General features: G+C 35.8%; 1 protein-coding gene across 1 annotated transcript in view; it reads right to left on the bottom strand.

Moving 5' to 3' along the window:
* Positions 1-10,234: 10,234 nt before the first annotated feature.
* Positions 10,235-25,585, bottom strand: part of LOC114212517 (uncharacterized) — a gene marked incomplete at its 5' end in the record, with an annotated part of 237,378 nt that continues 222,027 nt past the window's right edge. Inside the window, 2 exons of the mRNA XM_028107391.2 lie at positions 10,235-10,342; positions 14,056-14,215. Coding sequence (XP_027963192.2) covers positions 10,235-10,342; positions 14,056-14,215 — 268 coding nt within the window. The remainder of the gene's footprint in view (positions 10,343-14,055; positions 14,216-25,585) is intronic.

Below are 25,585 nucleotides of genomic sequence, written 5' to 3' on the forward strand. Positions count from 1 at the left end.
AACATCTAGCAGAAGCCATTTCACCATTCATCATTTCAAGGTTTCAAATTGAGGGCAAAATGCCATATAACCTACTTGCACATCATTTACTAAAAACTACAAAGTTATAAGGCAAAAATGTTCTTACTTGGGAGGTTTTTATCCCTTTCCTGAAATATTCTGACATGTGCAAAGATCATGTCTGGAAAAATGTCCTAGATTTTAGTCCTGGCTGTGACATTTATTATGATGGGCAAGTCATCTTTCTGAATCTCCCTAATTTCCCTCACCTGTGAAATACCTGACCTGATTACCTCAAGGTTTCTCTAAGGAACAAACAGAATTATGTTGACAACATGTTGAAGACTCTAATGTGTGATATTAATGTAAGATACTGTTATTCTTTTCAGTGTTTTAAGTTAAAATCTACAAACAGCTAACATTTTCATGAAATATTCAAATAACTATTTGTTAGATGCTAAAAGCAAAATCTTCTAGATTTAAAATTTAAAAAGAAGACAAGGAACAGATCTTCCCTTCTCTAAAGAGGTTCCATTTCTTACAATCATCTTTCAGCACTCTGACTTGTTATCTATATATTTATGTAACACTCCTGCAATACAAGGTGATTCTTTACCAAAAATCAAGGCAGGAAGAAGCATTTCCTTCCACTCCAATTACCTAACAGCATAACTTTCTGTACTTCATCACTCACTGGGAAGCAATTTACGAATTGAGTTGAGGTTGGGGAAGTTTTTTATCAGGAGCAACATAGGAGAATTACATAAAGAAATATTTGATGAGTGTTTCTGTTTTATAGTAACATGTGAAAATCATATTCGTACTCCTTTGACATATCTATTAGTGAAAAACCCATTTGTCTATTTGCACTACACAGACTACCATTTGTCAAGCCAATACGTTTATAATGATTAGGCTCAGTGGAAAAATCTAAACAGAAACCTCTTCCACCATTATACTGATATTCAGAATGTCAGGATTAGCTAAATCTGGAAATTGAAACACACAATTAATAAAAAATGCTTCAATTCAATTGTTCAGCTAACTACCATCAGGTTTCCTCATTATATTCCTCTTAAAATTTTTCACTAGTGACGAACTTTCTAAATACCGAAAATGGGAAATACCAGTGGTTGACAGCATCATATCAAGTATGGGTAGCTATTGCCAATATCATCATGGTAGAGTGGCCACACAGTCCTTGAGCATGGGGATTATGTATTACATCTTTGATTTGAACCCAACGACAACAAAGTTGTTATGCACAGAATTTATCAAAGAATGAAGAAAAAGGGGCGCCTGGGTGGCTCAGTCGGTTGAGCCACTGACTCTTGATTTCAGCTCGGGTTGTGATCCCAGGGTCATGAGATCGAGCCCTGAGTCTGGCTCTGTGGTCAGCAGGGAGTCTGCTTGAGATGGTCTCTCTTCCTCGCCCTCTGCCCCTCCCCCCAACTCACGCTTGTGCGTGTACACGTTATGTCTGTCTCTCTCCCAAATAAATAAATCTTAAAAAAAAAAAAGAAAGAAAAGAAGGAAGAGAGAAAGGAAGGAAGGAAGAAAAAAGCAAGGGAGAGAAGGAGGAGAGAGTAAAGAAAGAAGAGTACTACTACCTAAACTACTAGGTGACTTGGTTCAGCAAAAAAATTACCAATTAGTGTTAAAAAGTAAACTTTTCTCTAATATTGTTCCATACAGAGAGGTAATTTGCCTTCTCAGTGAATCCAGTACATCAAAAACAAACAAATAAACAAGTAACAACAAAAATTATCCTGGATGTGGGATCCCTACCCCAAAACAAAAGAAACCAAACTCAAGACATACATGGTATAGGTATGTCATTCTCTGGGAAAACTGAATGTCACGTTTTATTTATAGAGCTTAGATTTGGATTTTAATTAGTCTTGGTGACTAGTAGGCAAAGGTATTAAGTGATAAAGGGAATCAAATTTCAAGTTACACAAGATAGCATATGCAGCATGTCCTGCCAGGAAGCATAGGAAATATTTGGCCCCGCAAATAGGACAGAAACCTTGCAAACAGGACAGAAACTCCTGTTTACACTAGCCCCTTGATGACAGACTTTTCTTCGGTGCATTTTTAGCAGTTTGCCTGATGATCATGAATGGTCTTGGAGAAGTTGAGAAAATGGCAGGCAAATAGAGATGCAGCTTTTGCTGAGCACTGTCATAAAATCTTGAGGGCCATCAATACATCTGTTTGGGACAATGAAGTTCTTGAGCTGTGGTAAATTTCAGTAAAGTGCACTGTTCCTATGTGATGCTTCCTGGACTCAGGAGAAACAGTTTGCCTGTCCGTTTAAGGACTGCAGAAAATAACAACTCACTTCTCCAGGATAGTAGTAAAGAGGTGATAGTAAACTTGTTAATTGGGTCAGTTTCCACCACCACTGCTTACACATCATTAATATGTTTGTTACAGGATTGAAATTGTTCTATATTCTTTTGGGGAGAGAATAAAAAAAATACCAATATAAAATTTTGGTGTTTTCAGTAAAAACTGTAGTAGGTATTTTCAATGACCCTGAAGTTCTGGCAAATAAAATGAGAACCTCAGAAAAGCACTATTATCATAACAGAACCAATTCTCTTTTGATCCTGATGATCTCTGGTACCATTTCCTGTTACATAACTGTATGGTATGCAACAACAGAACATCATAAGAGCTATCATGAGGCTCAAGAGAAAGAAAACCTCACACAATTAATAACTTTTTTTCTTGGCATTTATTATTGAACATTGGGTCAACATTCTCTGGGCTCTATTGTTCTAAAATCCCTTTTAAAAACCTTGGAGAGAAAAATAAGACTGCTTGGATCCTTCAGGCTTGAACTTTTGAGATTCAACCCAGGTCTGTCATGTTACCTCTGAAGTACCTGAAACTTTTTTCCTTAAACTGGGAACAATGTGTTCTCCACAACTGCAAGTTCTATACATTTATTTTTAGATTAAATTTCTTTTTTCAAAATTTCTATTTCTATGATAACATTTGAGGTGATGAAAATGTTCTATAATTAAATTATGGTGATGGTTGCAGAACTCTGTAAACATGATAAAGACCACTCAGTTGGGCATGTTAAATGGGTTAACATTATAGTTGCAAATTATTATTATTTAAAGATTTTATTTATTTTTTTGAGAGAGCAAGAGAGCACAAGTGGTGGGAAGAGGCAGAGGGAGAAGGAGAAGCAGATTCCCCACTGAGCAGGGTATCTGACTTGGGGCTCAAACCCAGGACCCCAAGATCATGACTTGGGCAAAGGCAGACGCTTAACCCACTGAGCCACCCAGGAGCCCCTATAGTTGTAAATTATATCTTAATGAAGTTGAAAAAGTATTTGACCCATTTTAGAGAGGCAAGTATATTTTAAAATAATAAAATAAGAGCTTTATTCCTTAACTCAATGTTTGTCTCAGTAGGGTCTGCTGACTGCTCTGAGGTTCTTAACTATATTTTAAGGGGTGCTCAAAAATTCCTTTTAAAGGAGTTTTAGTTTATTTCTAGGATATATAGGCAAAAAGTGGAAATTAAGAAAGGGAAACTATAGATTTTATAAGTACAATATAGACATGAAAAGCAATAGGGACAATTGGTTTTACAAATTAAAAAGTCCTTTGGTAATACACGATATAAAGAAATGGTGTGATTTGAACCAATGTATATATGCTATTAAGTATCTCTATCCTTCATTAGACTGTGATTCTTTTCCCATGGAGAGGGCCCAGAGTTTGAAGTCAATACCTCTTGATCAAGGGTAGTAAATTCCCTCTACTTAAGATTCTCTTGACATATCCTTTAGATTTTGCAATATCTAAAAGCATCATATACATTTTAAAGGAAACAACAAAAACGTATTGGCATAGCTCATTCCATCCTAATGACAAAATGAGGCTTATTACTCACAATTTTTAAGTTTTAGATGTGACTAAGACAAATAGGAAAGACTCAGGAAATGAATATCAGCCAAATGTGAAAAAAAGAAGAGTTGGAAACAACCCAGAAGATAAAATCTTTGGCTAGGGCAAGATTTATTTGATAAAAATGTACCCAAAAAATCCATAAACAAACTTTTTAAATGAAGGGGGAAATAGGAGGGGGAGACGAACCATGAGAGATGATGGACTCTGAGAAACAAACTGAGGGTTCTAGAGGGGAGGGGGGTGGGGGGATGGGTTAGCCTGGTGATGGGCACTAAAGAGGGCACGTTCTGCATGGAGCACTGGGTGTTATACGCAAACAATCGACCATGGAACACTACATCAAAAACTAATGATGTACGGTGACTAACATAACATAATAAAAAAATTTTTTAAAAATTAAAAAAAAAAACAAACAAGCATCTTTTAAAGCAGGAGGACAAATGAGTCATCGCCTGACCTGGTGACAGACTGTGGAGCGACAATGAGAGCTTTTCCAACAGCTTGCCTGAGAAGAAGCCAAGGGACCAGCCTGGAAAGCAGGAGCTAGATGTAGATGGCAGCGCGTGTCACTTGGAGCGCTGCATGGTGACTCAGCTCCTGCCAAATATACAGCAGCTTAGCTGTGTTTTAGGACCTAATCAAGGCATAAACCACAACTGCCGCTGTTGCTGGTGACAGTGGCAACCAAACTGCTTTTCTAATTGGAAAGGAGGAAATGTGAACAAAGAGAAACAACCAACCAAATCTCACCAGGAGACACAAAATATGAGTGGGCTCTGCTGCCAAGTTAAGAAAGGTGCATGTTTCATCAAATCTGAAAGATAATCAGAACGGAGAAGGAGAAACACCATGGCAAGTTTGGCCAGTACATTCTTACAACATTAACGCTCTCTGATTTGCTCTCTTCCCTGTCTGAAGACAGATCATGAGGCCATTACATAGCAGACAGATTGTCATGGCTCAAACACCTACTTGTGAGCGTAACATGAATTGCTCCCAAATGGCATGGGACAGCGGCTTGCAAAAGGATCTTATGTCGCGCTTGGTAATTTTTCCTTTCAAAGAACACTTTTAAAGGTCTTCTTCCGAATTATGAAAATAATATGTGTTCATCATGAAAATTAGGAAATTTAGAAAAGCACAAAGAAAACAAGATAAATTATTCCATAGTCCTACATCAAAGGAAGATATAATCATGTGGAAATTTTGTGTATGTCTTTGTAACTTTTGACTTTACAGTCTTCCATGGGTCATTTTTGTACTGATTCATGTTAAATTACTGGGAACTGTGGTTTTGCAATGCACACAGAAAGAGAGATACTAATACGTATTGCTTCTTGCCTACTTATCCAAACTTAGTGTTCCCTAATGCTTACATTAGTCATGTTCCAGCCATACTAAATTTTTTTCTGTTCTCCAAAACACCATGAGATTTAAAATTTTTTTATTTAAATTCAATTTAGTTAACATATAAGGAATTATTAGTTTCAGTGAATTCAGTGAATTCATCAGTTGCATATAACACCCAGTGCTCATTACATCAAGTGCCCTCCTTAATACCCATCACCCAATTACCCCATCCCTCCACCCATCTCCCCTCCAGCAAGCCTCAGTTTGTTCTTAGAGTTAAGAGTCTCTTATGGTTTGTCTAAATGGTATTTTATCCTCTGCTGGGAGAGCCTATTCTTTGGTGCCCAATTTGTCCTTGAACTGCTTTTCATTTTAAATACTTATCTCAATAATCTCCTTTGTGAGATCTTCAATGGGCCTTTCAAATGGGTTAAGACTGTCAAAAAGAAAACCATGGGCCCCAAATGAAGTCACCTGGACCAAGTCACCAAAATGGGGTTCATTACGCAACCTAACTGCAGTTCCAAACTCCCCCCAGAAATGTAGTCTTAATCAGTCAGTCAAGAATTTTCCAGCAGCACTGATGAGGTAATCTGTCAAATGGGCTCTCTCCATCTCTTCCACTGCCCCAAAGGAAGAGGAGGTAATCTGCATGATAAAACCCTCAGCTTTTCCCCCTAAAGGAGAGTGACCTTGCCTGAAACAATCCTTTCTTTTCTTTTGCTAACTTGTTGTCCCACCTCCTTCCTAGAAAAACCTTCCATTTTGTACAACTCCTTGAGCTCCCTCTCCTTGCTAGATGGGATGCTGCCTAAGGCCTGAATCACTTAATAAAGCCAATTAGATCTTGAAATTTAAGTGGTGGAATTTTGTTTTTTAACAATACTATCTCCCTTCAAGCTACCCACCATACTGCCCAGCACCATCTATTGTATTGACAGAGCCCCAACTGTTTAACTTCCTCACTGTACTGTAAAGGAAGAGATACTGTTTTGTTTTGCTTTCATGTGCATCTAAAAAAAAAGTGCCTACTTCACATTTGATGATCCATAACAAAGTGGCGAATAAGTGAATAGATGGATGACTGAAGTTATTTCATCTCTCTGAGCCCACTTCCTCATCTGTAAAATGGAAATAATACCCACCACATATATTTGCTTTGAGAATTAAATGAACCAACATATTAACTGCTTGACATAGTGACTGACCCGCAGTAAGAGCTATTTATTTTCTTCCTTTGTTCCTAAGAAAATGTTACTTAAATTCTAAGCCCTCTTTTAAAAAAATTCTCTTTGACCTACCTACCAAAAACGTGAGTGTTAAGAGTCAAGCAAATGGTTTCTATGAGCAGGTAATAATACTATGATGACATTTTTGCAATTCTAATTTATTCAAGCTTTGTGACTGTTAAAAGCCCAAAGAACATCCTACAGAAATTAGATAAGCTAAAAGGGACAAAGGGTAATAGGGGAGCTAGTATTTCAATAGAGTTGTATTTTCATCTCACTGAAGCCTATACAAATGCAAGTGATGTTGAGGAACTGGCATTTCTCAAGTAACAGTCAGATATGGAAAGGAGTTTGACTTTCATTCTTCCCGGTAAAGAACACTGGCTTCCAAAGGGGGAAAAAAAAGAACATCGTTTAATGCTTTACATGAAATTCTATTTCCTACCACATAATTATTAAAAGAGAAGTAGCTTCTGCATTATTAATAAGAATAAATAATAAGATGGCAATTAAATAACTATCATTAATGACTTGCTCATTAATATGTTAGTAGTCGGCTGTTTTACCATGAAGAGAAATTACAGTAAGATAGTAGGAAAATTCAATAAATAATAAAACAGAAAGCTGTGTATTGAGCCTCAGTTAATTACAAATATATCTGATTCTTAGGGAACGCTAAAGAAGAAACTTGCATACCAAGTACAGAAGTAGTTCAAAGCTAATAGGTGCTTTGTTACAAACAAAACTCTCTCATGTCTCTTTGAGTGTAAGTTTGTTTACTCTTAGAAAAACTTGATTTCCTGTGTCTGAGGAAAATAAGCTTATAAAAAAGATGAAAAGGCTGGTATATAGCACTCCAGTAAAGAGATGCTGACAAATTAAGTGTTAATGAATCAAAAACATATGGATTACACTTCACTTCAAATAGAAATGATTTTAGAATCAAGGGGGAAAGTACTTAGCAAAATGTAAGTCTTTGTCAGTCTTTAAAACCCAAACATTTATGGTATTTTCAGAAAGCTTCTAGTTATTCCTTTCCGTAGTGGTTACCTATCATTTTCATTTTATGGAAAAGATCAATCTCTCCAAGGCCAAATGACCTTTCAAACGTTTAACAATGTATTGAGTCAGTTATATACAGACATCCCAGAAGTTCAGAGATAAAAAAGACCAAGGGAGAAATATGTATCAATTAAACAAAACCACCATGACAACATAGAACATTTTCCTCCACTCCATGCTCATCATGATTTGAAAGACAAAAGAGAAATGCCAATGGTCACATACCTTTTTAAATCATCCTCTTTTATATGTATTTTTAAAATTGTAGCTAAGATTTGCATTTTCAAATTAGTTGGATCAATATCAATCTTTTCATTGTGCAAAAATTGGAACTTCTGTAATGTTAGTAGCTCTAAATACAGTCCATATTTACATAAAAATCTTTAAAAGATAAGGGTCTTCATGCTTCTGGAGAATTGGGAATTTGTTCAATGCAAGAAGAAAATAACACTGGATATAGAGTTCACAATATGTATTTGATTACTGAGCAGAAACCCTTATATTTAATATAATTTAGGCATACTTTTAGGATGTATTCACCCAGGTCCCTAAGATATGTTCTTTACTAAATTAAAAGAAAAAAAAATAGTGCTCTTTTTCAATGCAACAAACTATGTTTTTAGTACCTAGTCTACTAACTTCCTGTCAAAGAACTGTTCGTTTACATTCCTACATTAATTTTAATGTCTCTTTCACTAAGGATTCTGATCTGATGTCCAAGATGCTCATTTATTATTATGGGTACTTATTCTTGGGCCCGACACTCAGTGCAAAAAGCTTTTCAGTCATTTTGGAAGTGGAGCTTCAGCAGGCAAATCCTGAAAGTATGAAATTCACTGGAGCCACATTGGGGACAAGAAGTGTTACAGGTAGATGGCTTGAGTGCACACCTTTTGTTCTCATGATGTTAGGAGTTAAAATGCGCCTGGGCTTTTCCTGAATTAGGCCCCTTCCCACCTCCTATAATCAAAACAGCCTGTTTACCCTTTGAATGGACAGGATTCCAGGGTTCTTCCTGTTGGAGTCACCATTCTCCCACCTGCCATTTTGAATTCAGTTTGACTCCTGGTATCCATTTCCACTTGCTTTCACCTTCCATTTCTAATTTCAGATTTGGCTAGGTCCAATTTAGCTTGTTATTTATCTTCACCTACTTTCAAGTCCCCATCAAGCTTACAAAACCTATCCCTCCACCACAGATCAGGATGATGAATACTTGATGACATGTAAAGCACAATCTATAAGTGATCGTGGGATTGAACTGATTGAATAATTGATGGAAAAATGAGCTATGTATTAGATGGAGTGTATTAAAACATTAGAACTTTAAAATAAACAATTTAGGGTGCCTGGGTGGCTCAGATGGTTAAGCGTCTGCCTTCGGCTAAGGTCATGATCCCAGGGTCCTGGGATCGAGTCCTGCATCGGGCTCCCTGCTCCTTGGGAGCCTGCTTCTCTCTCTGCCTCTCTCTCTCTCTCTCTCTCATGAATAAATAAATAAAATCTTTAAAAATAAAAAATAAAATAAAATAAACAATTTAGGGGTGCCTTGGTGGTAGTTAAGTGTCTGCCTTTGGCTTGGGTCATGATCCCAGGGTCCTGGGATCCCAGGGTCCTGCCATCAGGCTTCCTACTCGGCAGGGAGTCTGCTCCTGCCCCTCCCCTCTGCTCATGTTCTTTCTCTCTCTCTCACAAATAATTAAATAAAATCCTTTTTAAAAGTAAAATAAAATAAGCAATTTATAGAATTCAATGCTAAGGCAACCCAAATCCTTAACAGAATGAGTTACCTCTTTTTACTAAAGCTTTCAATGGCTTCCTGTTGCCTATGATAAATATAAAACCCCCACTACTGTGCATATTGCCAGTTTCTAAACTCCTCACTTGCTTCCACCCTCTGTCCTTTGTTCCAGCCCAAACAAATTGCTTTCAGTTTTCAAACTTGCCTTGGCATTTCCTGTCACTATACCTCTACTCACTGTCTCCTTTGGCATGGAAAATTCTATCGAATGTCTCTGTCCCAAGTCCCCATCAACAGGCTTCCATGTACCTATTTGCTACTGCCTTGCTACTCAAGATCCTCACCAAAGCTTTTCTGCCTCCCTGACCATATTCCCCCAGTAAAAATGAGTAGTATTTCTAGGAAAACAGTGTAGTCACTCCATGACAGACTGCCTACAGTTGGCTGTGTCACTAACAATGCATAGGGTTTACCTCCCTATATAATTCATTACTAAATGGAAACTCAGCTTTTCTTAATCATCTCATTTTATTAAGAATTATGGATTGTATATAACCTTCAGAACAGAATTTCAACAACTAAAGAACTCAGAGAATGGTTACAGTTGCTATCCAAGGGCACAAGAGTAGTAGATAAACAGCAATACCTCTACAAAGAAGAGAAAACGGTATGTGTCTACCTGTGCTCGTGTTTCCCCGCACACATTCATGACAAGAGATGGGTAGCTCCTTTTAGAGTCCCTCACGTGATTCCATCGTATAGCCATCTCTTAATAAAAACTATTCTAACATAAACAACAAAAATGATAATCTTCATTAATTGCATCTGGGAGTTCCCAGATAATAGAGACACTCAAGAAATAGACATTTTAGTTTTTACGCCTTCCAATTACGCTGCTTGAATGGATCTTTAACTTAACTGTCCACTGTCCTAAGAGGCATGACTTTCTCCAACCCTTCCTCTCTGCCTAACTTTCTGCTATTTTTATGAGCTTCAGTGGCCCCTTTTAAAGTGGTAGTTTCCTTAAGAAAAGAATTACAATGTAAATTAGTCTTCAACAAATAGTAAGGCACATTTTGGAATTAAATTCCTAAGTATTGAAGCTTTGCTTCCTGATATGTTTAAAACCATTATATAAGTTTAACCATAGCCATTCAATCCATGTACCTAGAAATATCATTTCTTCTGTTGCTAATGAAGGTCCTACGGCACAAATTTATTAAAGGTATACGTTTGCATGGGATAATAATTGGGTCGATAATATTAAATTCATAGGCTCATTATTTAATTGCAAGGGCAGATTATGAATACAGCTTCTAAAATGTATTTTAATGAAAAACACTACATCCTGACCTAATCATATCAACCTTATGCTATCTAATTAAGGATGCAAAAAATCATTAGAGTTGCAAAATATTAGTTCCAGTTCCATCAGGCTGTGAGCTGCCCCTTCATGAATATATATATTTTTACTCGTGATAAATAGTTAATGAGGTAAAAATGACAAAATTTGCATGTAGGCAAATTAGTTTAATAGAATGATGTCTTTTCTGACTACTGAAAGTGACCTTTTCCTTTTAAAAAAAATGGTTAAAATACTTGGAAATTATCATCTGGCTGTCTTTGCACAAATGACAAATTATACATATGAACAATATAAAAATTACAAAATGCAATAATCCTAAATTCTCATCATGCTGTAAATGTGTTCTGTGCTTTTGCATTTATCAATTTAATACAAGGAAATTAAGTATATTATAAAGTGTCCATTTATGTGGCAATTTTTAATCCAGAGCATAAAAACGAGAAGCATGTGCTTAATAGCTAATACTATGGCAAAGATCTAGATCAAATTTTTAAAGTACAAAAATTCTAGACTACTTACTTGAAATACTTTTATATTAAAGTGTCTGTTCCACTCTTAATTTAGCATTTTAGGTTATAGATGAGTGTTCTAAATTAAACTGGCATTGTATCCTGAAATTAGTACTTCAATTATTCACCAGGATTACCTTGTTTCCCTATTGAAATAAACTAAGCAAGCAAATATGAAACAGGTTAAGAAAAACATTAGACAATTAATCATAAGTAAGAGGAAGTATATGGTATAAATGCCAGGTCATGAAGAGACATAAAAAATAAAATATGTATGTCGATTCATTTAAGTTTAGGAATGTTTCTGTATGCTTAATAAACATAACCCCAACAATGAGGAATAACAGGTGCTCTCCAGATTTTCAAATGATTTGCATAAACATCTCTGTGAGTCTCCTCACTGACGGATGCTGAGTCTATGCATGTTGGGGAAGAGACAGCAGCACTTTATCTAGATATATTAATGTCTGTTAATGGCCCAAAAGAATCTAAGCCAAAATATTTTACTTAGGACACAGATGCCTTTGATTAAATTATTTACTTTAATTACATTTAATCCAATTGTCTTTTCTTTGATCCATTTAAATGTGTATACACTGTCAGAATTATGAACACTCAAGGTTTGAGGTCTTTTCCTGAGTTCTACTCTTGTCCATCATGGGCCACCTAAACCATTTTATAAAAGAGGGAATAAATATTAATTTTAAAGAATTAAAGAATTTCATAATGTCCTTTAATTTTCCCTCTAGCACCTAAACATTCATTTTCCTCTTCCCCTTTATATTCCCTGCCCCCTCCCTGTCCCATCTTCTCCTATTTCTCACTCTCTCTGACTTTCCTAGACAAAATAAACAGTCATAAACAATAAAATAATTCTCTATTTTCCTCTATATTCTCTCGTTAGGTACTATTGTTCAACTCAGATCATTCTGGTACTCAACTTTGGATTGCTTCCAAATTCCTAAACTTCCATGTTGTGAAGCTTAATAATAAGATAAATATGCTCTACCTACCCCAGTCACTTTGACATTATCCTGCAGAGGAAGTGCTCTTTGCTTAATTTTTTAGAATGATTTAGACAATTTGGGCCTTTTAAAAATTATGCTGTTGTCAAGGATTTTTGAAGAAGAAACCAGGATGAATATATCACAGAGTAAAATGTGTTTTACTTCAAGTCAGGGACAATGATTGCAGAAATGTCTGATGTAATGTTATATTTACCTATCAAATTAACAGAATTCAAGACATATTGCATATATTAATAGTAAACCCATGTGGGATTTTTTTTTTTTAAAGCTAATGTTTAGGTTTCTATCAGGTAGAGAATGGAATGAGGTAGATTATAAGTTCATTATATGGGCGAATTAAATATGTTCAATTATTCAATCATTCATGCTTGCATTCATTTATGTACTGAATGAATAGACAGCAAAAATGTACTATGCTCCTCAGACACTATTAAACACCAAGAACTCAAAGATGGAGAAGCCACTCATTTATTACACAAGATCTTAGACTAAAAAGGAATAGGGAAACACAGGTAATTCTCAGATTGTGTGTTAGAAGGGTCGGATAAAACAAGCAGCTTCGACACAAAGGAGGTGGTCCTCTCTCGGCAGGCTCCCTCGAAGCAACACTCAAGGTCAGTCTGGATGAAGAATTAGTTTGCCACGTGGTACCTGAGGAGCTGGGAGGATGCTCCTCTAAACAGAGAGGAATGGATGGTAATGTAAAACAATATATCATATTTAGCAAACTATGCTTATAAAAATAAGCATATGGCCTACTTATATGGGAAGTATTTGGCAAGAGGAAGGCTAAGGGGGAGGGGTGGGATGCAGATACAGGAGGCATCACTAGAGAGGTTGACAAGAATCCCATCAAATGGCAAAAACGCATCAGTCTGAATGTTGGCATTTACTCTTCAGGCAAAGGGTTTATGACAGGGAAATGGAGGGTCAGATCTACACTGTAGAAATAGTCTAAAGAATGAGTTCATGGACGGTGTGATGACGTGGTAACTGCAGTGTGAGACTGTAGGTAGGCAGAGCAGTTAGCAGAGTGTTGCTGTTGTTCAGAAGTCGGGTATTGAGGTCATAGATGTGCAGTAGCAAATGGAAGAGAGAAGAGTAGATATTAAGAAAGTAAAGTCAATAGGACTAACTGGATGATAAAACTAAAAAAAAATTTCTAGGAGACAAAGAAAAGTCTAGAAAAACTCTGAGTTTTGGATCTTTGTGAGAAATAATATTCTCTTCCTCTGTCCTCCCAAGATGACATTGAAGCCAGCAATCATGTCACATGTGGGAAGTAAGTCACTAGCTTCTTTTATCTTTTTTTCTTAAAGATTTATTTATTTATTTGAGAGAGAAAGAGAGAGAGAGAGCAGGAGAAGGGGCAGAGGGAGAAGGAGAGGCAGAGAATCTCAAGCAGACTCCCAGCTAAGCATGGAGCCCAACACAGGGCTCCATCTCACGACCCTGAGATCATGACCTGAGTCAAAATCAAGTCAGATGCCTAACTGACTGAGCCACCCAGGTGCTCCACTAGCTTCTTTTATATTCTTCACAACCCTTGCGCAATTTTGCTCAATATACATACAGTAGGTATCAATAAATATTTCCATAAGAAAATAACAGTGTTACACTCTAAGAACCACCTGGCCATGTTTCCTCATTTCAACTAATAAAAAATAATCAATATACAGTCAAGTTGCAAGATTTGTATAGTGGTAGCAGTCAAATACAATAAAAAATGGCTTCAAGAACAATGTGAGAAAATGTACCCATTTACTGATACACTAACAGAATGAGTTTCTCTTGTGCAGTCAAAAAACAAAATCTACTTCAAACCAACTCACCTTCTTCCTTTCACCGTGGATTCCTCTCCATTGCTCAGACCTTTTCACTATGTAACTGAGCTCCTGATTGGAAATCTCCAAATCATATGGTATGAAAAACTTAGTTTCTTCAGTATGGATGCGCTGAAATGCATCTAATATCCAAGAATCATTGTGCAATCTAAGAACAAAACTGTCTCTTATTTTTGTTGCCCAAATATTGTTTCCTTTTGTCCCCCAAAAATGTTTAATAATTTGTTTCTTTTATCAATGTCTATGTATTCTATTGTAGTTCATTGTTCTCATTTGTCTTTCAGAAATTATTTGACTTATATTCCAGAAATAATTTAATGCTATCCTCCACTAAACATCATAATGAAAGAATAATCTGGGGTTTTTTTTTCCAATTATCTCGTATAAGCCTATTATTTCTGATTTTTGATGTCTAAGTAATAGAAGGTAGAAAATTAAGAAATATTTAGCCATTAATTTATATTATGAATACCACATAAATTCAAATGTGAGGGATTTGTTAAAGGAAACTTACAGTCAAGAACCCTAATGCATCACAGCATCAATAAACTACCCCTTTGAAAAGTTATTACAAAATGCCCAAGTTATGAATTGGAGTACCAAGATAGTTGAGCATTACGTGGAAGTGCCTTTCTATACAAAATGGGGAATTGTAAGTATTTAATTTCAATGATCAGGATAATTATATTTTGCTTTAAATAAAGTAGGTAATTAAAACTAAAATCTATTGAGTTCCCATTAAAATGGTGGTCTTTCACATCCATTGTGTTATCTAGCCTTGCTTTAATCCTGTCTTTTACATATTGATGCACTAAAATAAAAAAAAAATTAGTCTTGCTGTTTCTAAGTAACAGAGACAGAATTTAAACTCAGAGCTAACACCAAAGTCCACATCTGACTCTTCAGTGAAAATAATCAATACAACACATATCTTCATTTAAGGACCTTTATCTTACTTCTTCCAAAATAGTAAAATAGATTTTTTGATTCTACTTGCCAAATAAGATCTGTGTGTCTTTGTTTCCCCCTAACTATTCTGCACTCATCACAGAATGGAAATAAAAGGAAAACTGCCAGCCAGTGTCACTGATGACTCAAGACAGGCCATATGGCTTGGTACCATCTTGAAATTCAACTACTACTCTTACTGTGCTTTGAGATTCTAGGTCGGCCATTTGAATGATTTGCTAGTTGTCTTGTTAAACAAGAGCTAGTCTTTACCATTCTCTTAAGCTTGTTTAATATAACATCCATCTTTCTTTCTTTTAATGGTAGTAAGATTTAATGTAGTTAAATTACTGTCAATTTGCTGCCATAAACATTTTCTATATGAAGATTTTAAGTGCAGGATTAGCAACAATGCAATTAACTTTGAATTAATTAGGAATCACAGTCCTGTTTCTTCTAGCTTCTGTTCCTTTTGCCTGGAAAATGTCTGTCTCCTCTTTATATCTCCTTCATTTTGTGTGAAAGAATAATTATGCAAACACCCAAGCCCAGATCTACAGGATGGTATACAAATGCTTCAACAAAGAACTAAAGGGCATATTGGAATATGGAAAGCTGTACAAAGATTAACTGCACTTTAGTTTTACATTTACATTTTTTTCTTGCCATGTTGAGTGGCATTTTCCAATGAACAGCTTTATGATGGGTTGTAAATGAGTCAACTTACCAACCGTTACTAGTTTTTAGCATATTTTGCAGCCCTATAGAGCCAGTTTACACACAAAAAAAAGGAGAAAATAGTCTATGGTTATATGTGTAAAAATTTAAACATAAACTGAGTGTTGATAATTATGTAATTCATTTGATTATGTAATCAGTTAAGCAATATAACATTTACCCAAAAGTGAGTCATTTTGTCTTTACAGGGAATTAGGCAGTCCATACTGATCAAAGTTAGTGCATAGCTATTGAATTTCACTTTTCTGGTTCTCTTTAGAAACTTAGAGTCCAACTAAATGTTAAGAAAATTTCTATAAAAACATACAATCTCAAACAGTTTCAATAAATTTCATAATTAAACTTATTTTATTTATAAAATATTTATATTAAGCATATTTATTTATTAAAAAATTAAAACAATTATTTCATAAATAAACTGGGCATTGGTAAGACATTGATGAGAGAGAGCAACAGACTATTTTCTCTGTGTAGACAAACTGGAGCCAGTCAATGAAATATTAACTTTAAACTTTCTGTGATCATATTAAGTTATGAAAGTTTGTTATTCTCAAATGGGTCAGAAATAACACACACACACACACACACACACACAGACGTGCATGTATTTTCATGCATTGTCTGCCATTTTGCATGTGTGTGTATAAAGATCAGATTGATTTATATAAAATTGAAGATACTAAACATATTACATGAGAGAAGAGAAAGAGAAAACCAAAATGGAAATATTTTAATAATTAGTGAAATTAGGAGAAGACTATTCAAGTTCATTATATTATTTTTGCATTTGTATAGATTGAGTTGCTATTTAATAAAAAGCTAATATTTTATGATATTCTGTATCATTACCTGATGATGGTTACAGATTTGGATTTCTTTTAACAATACAACCATTCAAAGTGTCTGAAAATTTTACATTTTTAAATTATTTCTTCAAAATGTAATTAAAAGAGAAACTGTATTCCACCTGTCCGCAAAGCCGAGGGCATTATTGTTTATAGAAATAGGTCACATATTATGCCACAGGTTCTGATGACGGCCAATGAAACAAAGTAATTTACAAAGTCCTCTGCCCTGTGTCCTACATTTGAAGCAATTCATTGCTTGGTGAATGGCAGAAGCTATTATGTTTGGTTCACATCTGAATGTGGGTCATTTACAGAAACCTAGGATGTGACATTTCTTTTAAAGCTAAAAAGGACAAGTGTGAACATTTAGCTAACATAGTATTTTAAGGGTCATGAAAAGGATGGAGTCTATAACTTAAACTAGCTCCAAAAGAAAAAAACATATATATATGTAAATTAAAAAGAATCAAATATGATTGCTTCTTTCTAACTCTAAAAATTACAAATGAGTTTAGCAGCATGACTTTACAGATATCATAGTCAATGTGCTTATTGATAAAACTGCTTATTTACTGGTGTAAGTACATTAGAATGCTTCAGGTAAAGGTCTGAACAACTTACGCTTGCCAAAATTCATGTGAAATCTGTTCACATATTCTTTAGAGGACTTGTTGAACATTTTAGATGAGGTATATGACACTAAAGTTTTTATATGTACGGAAAAAGCTTTTGTGGGCTTTCTACAAACACTTGCATATTCAGCATTCTGTTTAAGACTAATTGAAATTCAAGTGGCTTTGGTTTGAAATTATATATATATATATAATTTATATATAAGCTATATAAATTATATATATATATAAATAGAGGAAAAGAGAAATACAATATAAAATAAAAAAGAAATAAAATGGAGAAGGGAAAATAATTTTAGGAAAAGGAAAAAGAAATTCAGAAAATAAAAAATATAGACATAATGGGAAGTAGTCAAGAACCCCTCCATCCCCATTTCCAGAGATAGCTCTATTGTAGGTTTATGAAGTATATATCCTTCAAAATATGTGTGGTCTCATGTTTGTAAGGGGATAATCATCCTCTTCACTCATTCCTCATTAATTCATTATCTCAGTCAACAAATATTCACCTTTGCCTACCAAATGCCTAATACTTACTAAGTGCAAGCAGTAGGGAAGGGGACAGGTGAGAATCCCAGGAAGGGGGTACAGAGGAGACTGCATGGGGCCCTGGGGCTGGCAGGAACAGGGCAGAATGACAAGGAAAGCACCTAGTGTTAGGGTAGTATCATGTAAGGAAGGAAGGGCCCACCCAGGTCAAGAGAGTTCTTAATGTGAGAGCAATCAGAAGCCATTATACGGATTTAAGGCAAGAAGTGATACGATACTTTTTAATTAAAAATCATTCTGGTTATAGTGAGGAAAATAGATTAAAAGGAGCAAAAAGGAATATAACGAGACTGGTTGGAAGGCTAATGTTACAGTAAGTCAGGGGAGAGATCAGGACACACTGGACAGGGAAAGGAGCCTAGAAATAGAACAAGGTGGACAAGTTCAAGAGCTAAGCTATTGCCAGAAGCTGGAGAAGGTGAGGGAGAGGATAGATTTGAGGACAGATCTCTCCTACCCTTCCTGCTTTCCTCCCTCCCTCCCTCCCTCTCTGTTTTGTTGATTGAATAATTCTACTCCTGGGTATTTATGCAAAGAAAATGAAAACACTAATTTGAAGAGATATATACACCCCTATGTTTACTGCAGCATTATTTACAATAGCCAAAATATGGAAGCAACTCAAGTGTCCATCCATAGATGAGTGGAAAGAAGAAAACATGGTGTGTGTGTGTGTGTGTGTGTGTGTGTGTGTGTGTGTACACACATACATATATTACACAGCCATAAAGGAGGATAAAATCATGCCATTTGCAACAACATGGTTGGATGTAGAGGGTATTTTGTTAAATGAAGTAAGTCAGACTGAGAAAGACAAATCCCATAGGATTTCACTCATACATGTAATCTAAAAAACAAAGTTTTACTCTTTATTTACTATACACATTTTAAAGATAAGAAAAATCATAGGGGTAAAACTATTACCAAAGGACACGAAACTAGTAAGGGCCAGAGCCAAGATTCAAGCCAGGCCAAAGAGTCTTCAATCCAGGTATCAAACCACTATATCACATTCATTCGTTAGGTGAAAATTAACCACAAATATGGATTTTAAGTAATCTTATTGTTTAAAAAAACTAAGAAATATAGGGGCACCCCGGTGGTTCAGTTAATTAAGCCTCTGGCTCTTGGTTTCAGCTCAGGTCATGATCTCCCAGTTGTGGGATTGAGCCCCGCATCAGTTCTGGACTCGGTGCAGAGTCTGCTTGTCCCTTGCCTCTGCTCCTCCCGCCCCCACTTGAGCTCTCTCTCAAATAAATAAATAAATAAATACAGAGAGCACACGCAGAGGAGGGGCAGGCAGAGAGACAAGCAGACTCCCCGCTGAGCAGGGAGCCCAATGCGGGACTCGATCCCAGGACCCGGAGATCATGACCTGAGCCCAAGGCAGAAGCTTCACCCCGACTAAGTCAGCCAGGTGCCCCATACATTAAATCTTTTAAAAACAATTAAGAAATATGAGATACAAGTAATATTGCAGTTTCTAGAGTTCCGAAGACAGCGTATGGGTATCCTCTGAGCCACTGGCCTACTGTGCAACCTTAGGCAAATTACTTAAAGTCACTAATGCTTGGTTTCTTTATGTATGAAAAATACATGATGTTAACGGGTCCTGAATTGTCAGAATTACGTGAAGTAACCTCATTCTATATTCAATTCAGGGATTAACATACAGTAAGTGCTCTGGAAATGGCAGAAATTACTATTTAGGGACTGAAAGGAAAATATTAAACACCCTCTGTGAAACCTTCAGTATATCAATTTATATGGCACATTATGGAAGTTTTTTTGAACCCTGTCCTCGAACATTCCGAGATGACTGTGAGATCCAATCATCTATCAGAGTTAGAATTCTCTTCTTTCTTGTTCAGTTGTTATTCTAATAGCCACAGGATCAGCTCTTCCAGTTCCTGTTGTCTTCTATTCCCATGAGGGTACTGACTCCGGTTATGTAGGTAGGTCAGTTTTACAGGAAAACCCAAACTATAAAGAATAAGGTGAAGCAGAAGAACTAGGCAGCATTTTCTCAAATCAAATTCAGCTCTGAAGTCTTGGCCACTGGGGAAGCATGGGGCTGATAGGAAGTCCTGGTCTCATGATCAATGTGAATGACCAAAACAAAACAAAACAAAAGGGTGCTGCTTCAGCACTTAAGCCATTCGGAAGGCTGAGGCACTTTTAGGATCTGCGTCCTTGCAGAATGATGCCTCTTTCACAAATGTGACCTAGATCACTAGGAACCCATCCAGAGTTTTGAGCATCGAAGCAAGCCTCATATGTACCTACACACCAGATGATTAAAAAGAAAAAAATCACTTGGAAAGGGTGGTAGAGAATGAAGGTTGGGGCAAGTGGAATTGAACTTGAGTAGAAACACCAAGGAATAGAAACACCAAGTCAGAGCAGACAACTGGCCAGAAGGGAGTGACAAAGCATTTTGTATCTATGACGTGTTTAGCACTTCCCTGAATCCTCTGGATTTTTTTTTTTTCATACAGTGCCTAAATGTTTTGCACATCACTATGACTCTTTTAGACTCCTCCTTCCTCATTGCACTGTAATTTTGTAAAGTTGGGTGTTGCCAAAGAGTTCAAATTCAAAATCTATTCTAGCCACTTGGATGAGTCAGATTAACACACATAAGAACTTCGTGTATGTCTTTTTCACACTTTTTCATTATATTCCAGTGGAGCATTCAAAATGGAAAGCACTTGGGAACTAGATTCATTTGAACAGACAGCCTGTGAGTCATACTTTATTTGAAAGCAGTCTGTCTTCATCATTAAGAAAATATCTTCCTTTATTTATTTATGGTCTTAATTCAACAAATATTTGTTGCATGTTTGTTGTGTTCTAAACACTTTTCTGGGTACAGAAAAAGACAATGGTGAATTCTAGAGTCAGCGACTTTGCCCTCCACAGTCCAGAGTTTCATGTTATATAACATATTAAACACATGGTTGGAGAGTTTGAGGTACCATTTTAGGCACATGTAATCCTCACTGTTTTGCAGAAGCAAAGCAAAATAGTTGTTCTTTGCGTTTGAGTGTTTGATTTTTTTTGTTCAATTATTTTAGTGACAAGTATGATAATTTTATCGATTATGCAGGATACTAACAGAGAGAAATAGGGAATGACAGTGGCTCCTGTACGTTATCTACACTATCAAATGCAGATACTTAAATGGAAGTAGGAAAGAAAATTCCTCATTCCAGTGGCCTAAAAGAAGCTCATGCCAGTGATTTGGACTGTGTCAATAAGAGAATATGTACCTGACACTTCATCAAGGTACACATATCTTCTTGACACCTGCTTACCTTTGGTCAAAACTCACATGTCCGGTTTCTTACAAGTTTGGGATGAAAATGGAAGTTGTGGTAGGCCATTTCACTTTCTTTTATCTTAGAGGTATCAGAAGAAGGCTAATTTACCAAAAGCCAATTTATCAAATGACTTAGACTTAACTGAGAAGCTTTTATGTTATCTTTACAAGAGAATATCATGTCAGGAAATGTTCAGTTTATCTCTGACCCAGCTTCTTGTAGCTACAGGTGGGGTTGGCGGGGAGGGTAGAAAGAGATCCCTCTATTTGCTGAAGAAAAGATCGTAGTGGAGTCAGCATATAGCATGAATTCAACTGTCCACATCGAAGAGTTTAGGGCCTGAGGAACAGAGTGGGGATACTGATGGGCTTTTGGCTAATGACGATCATGAGCTACCTGAATCCACAGCAGTGAACTATTTTGGTTACAATCCTTCAGTTTGTTGAAACCGACACAGTGTAGCATCCAAATCTTTTAAATAGGTCTATTCCTATACCAGCATGTCACGATGTTCATAGTCCATTAGGGCTATTAGGGCATAGAGTGCCCATAATTAGGTGACAATTTTGGGGGGGATGAAAATCAGTTATCTATTAATTAGATCATTTTCAGAATTTTTTCTCCACATGGTAAATAATATTTTGCTTTAAGTAAGGAACGTTGTAAAGAAGATTAATTCAGAAAGTGGAAAATCTTTGATTACCTTATATATATTCCCCAGGCAATGAATACGCTCATAGTATTCTCATCAAAACCTACCTTTAAATTATCTGAATCTAAAATAATTTTCCTAAGTAGTAAGTGGCCACAGCTAAAACTTATAAGGATTTTCAGAACTATTAAGTCAATGATTAAGAAGACATCAGCACCCTCCAAAACTAATTAACTTAAGTGCAAGTCTTTCAGATTTGTATACAGCTTCCAGGAATATAAAAGCTTACTCTAACTGACATTTAAATGGTGATTTCTCATTCTCTGAATATTTTAAAGGAATATGTAAGCAGCCTGTAGATCATTTGGACTACTCAAATAAAGGATTTAGAGTGAAAGGACCCATATAGTATCAACAAAGGTTTTGCTCAGAAGGGTTACGAGGAACTCTGCAAGGCCAGATGAAGCAAACACCCTGACAGGTATAGATGGTCTTCACAGATTTTCTTCATGCCAATGCCTACAGATGGCCATCTATAAAAGTTTGGCCAAAACGTAAGTTTTTTAAAAGAAGCTCTAGAAAAGAGGAGCTCCATTGATCCCACTGGAAACATGAACTAGAATTAAAATTTCTCAAAGTAAAACAGAGTAAAACAAAATGGCAAAGCAGTTAATACCTAAAGATAATACCATCTGAAAGAAAAGACCAGTAAAATAAAATAAAAGATGTCTTGTTTAGATCTCGACATTATCCATATCAAATGAATTCTACATGGCTTGTGATAAGGAGTTCAATGAAAAAAATTCCAACTTTATAAAAATAGAAGTAAATAGTTATAACATTTCTGAATGAGGAAGGATGTTTTTTAAATTTAAGATCTATTTAAATAAGTCTAATGATCAAAAGGCTTTACTGTATATGAATTATAATACCTGTTCTTCTAAGTAATCTTTACATTCAATATGGGGCTCAAACTCACAACCCTGAGATTAAGAGTTACATGCTCTACCAGCTGAGCCAGCTGGGCATCCCTATAATACCTATTTTTCTAAAAAATCAAAAATACATTTAAAAGTTAATTGTCAAATGGAGAAAACATCCATTAAAATATGACAGAAGGGTTACTACTATAATATATATGAAACTCATATAACTCAGTAAGAAACAAATTTGAATACTCATAGAAAGAAAGACAAAGGGACATTTAGAAGGCAATTCACAAAGAGGAAAAATAAATGAGTGAGTGATAAGCATACTAAGAATATTTAGTAACTAGAAACAAAGGAATGCACATTTAGAAAAGGATGAGATCCCATTTCTTCTATTAGATTAAAAAAAAAGTTATCATACGATGTGAACATGAGTTGGTCAGATCCCCCATGCACTTCTATAGAAGTATAAATCCAACTTCTCTAAAACATAACTTTGCAATATTATCTAATGTCTTAGAAACATCATATGGCCTGAAACAGTATTTCTGGGTCTCTAGGATACTCTTCAAAAATAATCTAAAATGTGGACAAGACCCTGAGTCTTAAGATGTTCATCAGAATTATTTCTAAAATGCACAAAACTGAGAAACAATATTGTCCAGAAATAAAGAAATATTTAAATATTTTATATTGCTTATCTGGTATAAAATAATGTGTGGACATAAAATGTTCATGAAGTAAGTAAAGAATATGAAAGTATTTATCATACAATATTATTCAGTTTAAAATCAACATACAAAGTTATTCTTACAGAATAATTTCAACTTTGTAAAAATACACATGGGAAAAAAATTGCAATAACTTTACCAAATGATTAACAATGCTTTGTCTCAATGGTGATATTATTGGTGTTTTTAAATTTATTTTTTGATTCTCTTCTATAGTTTCAATGTTTTTCCTAAATAACATACTCTTCTTATAATAAGGAAAAAACATTAAAAAGATTAATGCTTTTTTTAAAGCTATGAAATCCGGTTCAGATAATTACACTCAGGTCAAGAACCTCCTCACACAGGTCAACTCTCCTAGAACTATGGGGAGTGAGAATTTTTCTAGTAGAAACCCTTCAGCAATAAATTACTCAGGCTCTTGGAAGAATAAGATCCAATCAGCCAAACTCAATAGGGTCCAATCTGGAGCTTACACAGCCAGTCTTTATAATGTAGAGCTTACGGTGCCCAGAGCTATATAACATTCTCTGTTAACAGCCTGTATAGCAGACTTGATACCCTTTGTGTTCCTATAATACTAGCCAGGTTATCACATGTTTTGACAGGACTGATCCAAAAGCCCAGAAGACCTGAGATTGTGGCCTTAAGATTTGGATTAAGAATGCTAACCAAATCAGTCAACACACACAGATCCAGATTGGCATCTTTCAATGAAGATGAGTTCTTGGGATTTCTGTATCTCTTTGCCTACTTTTATGCCAGAGCAAACCCCACCTCACTGACCAGACGCCTCTGTTGGTGGCAGTGATTGCTGTAGAGAACAGGGCCACTCAGCTCTCCAACATTTTAGAGAGAGATGTTGTGCAAACATCAGTAAAGAGATCTTTTAGCTGACATATTAGAGCCACTTTATGCATACAAACACTACAGGTATTTTCCCTGTGGGAGATTATTGTTATCTCTATCATTACCTAAAGACGTTTGAAGAGCATCTGCTTCTAAAACACTAGCAAAACCTGGGTGTTACCGAGCATGTCTCGTTCTGATGGGTCAGGATAAGCATGGAAGACAGTGAAGGGCTATGCTGAAAAAGTGCACAAAACTTATTTATTCCTCCTGGACTTTTTCAGGCTCATTCTCTATGATGTCCGGACACGTCGTCTGTCTTTGCTTTTTCCTAATCATTTTTGCATCCATGACAGAACTTCTCACTCCTCCTATCCATGCTTTCTCATGGAGGTAATCCTTCTGTTGTATTTTAAAGCAAACCACTATTTGTTTTAGGCAGCAAAATATTAAATCCTAGTTATTTGATGCATAAATTCTATACTTCATACTTCATGCTATATTTCATACTTTACAAGTAATCTTCTTGATAATAAAAATGTGAACCTTGGACAAAGAAATGCACGGTTGCAAACATTCACCTTATTTTAAGTGAGAAGAGATATATCGATGAGGTAATAAATGGTACATAACATTATCTGATAATTTTTTAATCCTCCAAAAGTCTAAACTACATGATGTACTATTATATTTAACTTCTCGAGGAAATCCTAGTCATTTTAAATAATAGAATCATGCTTCATGTAGAGCCTCTTTTCAGATCTACACGTACATGTCATTCTTACCATGTTCCACAAGAAAATGCCTGAAATCTAGCAAATGGACATCTTTGCCTAGGGGGCCACAGGACAAGTTAGTGGTCAAATGAAAACTGAATGATCAGGGAAGACTTTCTTCCCTTCCCACAGGAAAGCAAGTGCAACTTTACTGCAGCTATGTTATTGGTCTAAGGAAGGAAGAATTGAGAAGTGTGCTCACCTCCCATTTCCCAGAAAATTATACTGGCTATCATATGTGAATTCCCTCATGGCCCTGCCACAAACTTCCATGCTTTTGCTTCAACCTTATCTCTTTCCTTATCACATCAAGGGACAAGATTCTTTCCCTAAATCCTGGGTTTGTCTCCATATGTGCTCTCCATCATGTCTTCAGAGACCTCCTTCTTCAATTATCCTCACTTGCTTAGCCATTTGCACTATTTTTCTCTTTTAGAATTTTCAAGCATGCATATAAATATATTGAAACCACCCGCATGTTAAAAACCACTCTTTTTTTTTTTACATTTTATTTATTTATTTTAGAAAGAGAGGGAGAGAGTG

The sequence above is a fragment of the Eumetopias jubatus genome, unplaced genomic scaffold, assembly GCF_037043125.1.
Source record: "Eumetopias jubatus isolate StellerSeaLion01/CBP00866 unplaced genomic scaffold, mEumJub1_p1.0 scaffold_6, whole genome shotgun sequence".
NCBI classification, from domain to species: domain Eukaryota; kingdom Metazoa; phylum Chordata; class Mammalia; order Carnivora; family Otariidae; genus Eumetopias; species Eumetopias jubatus.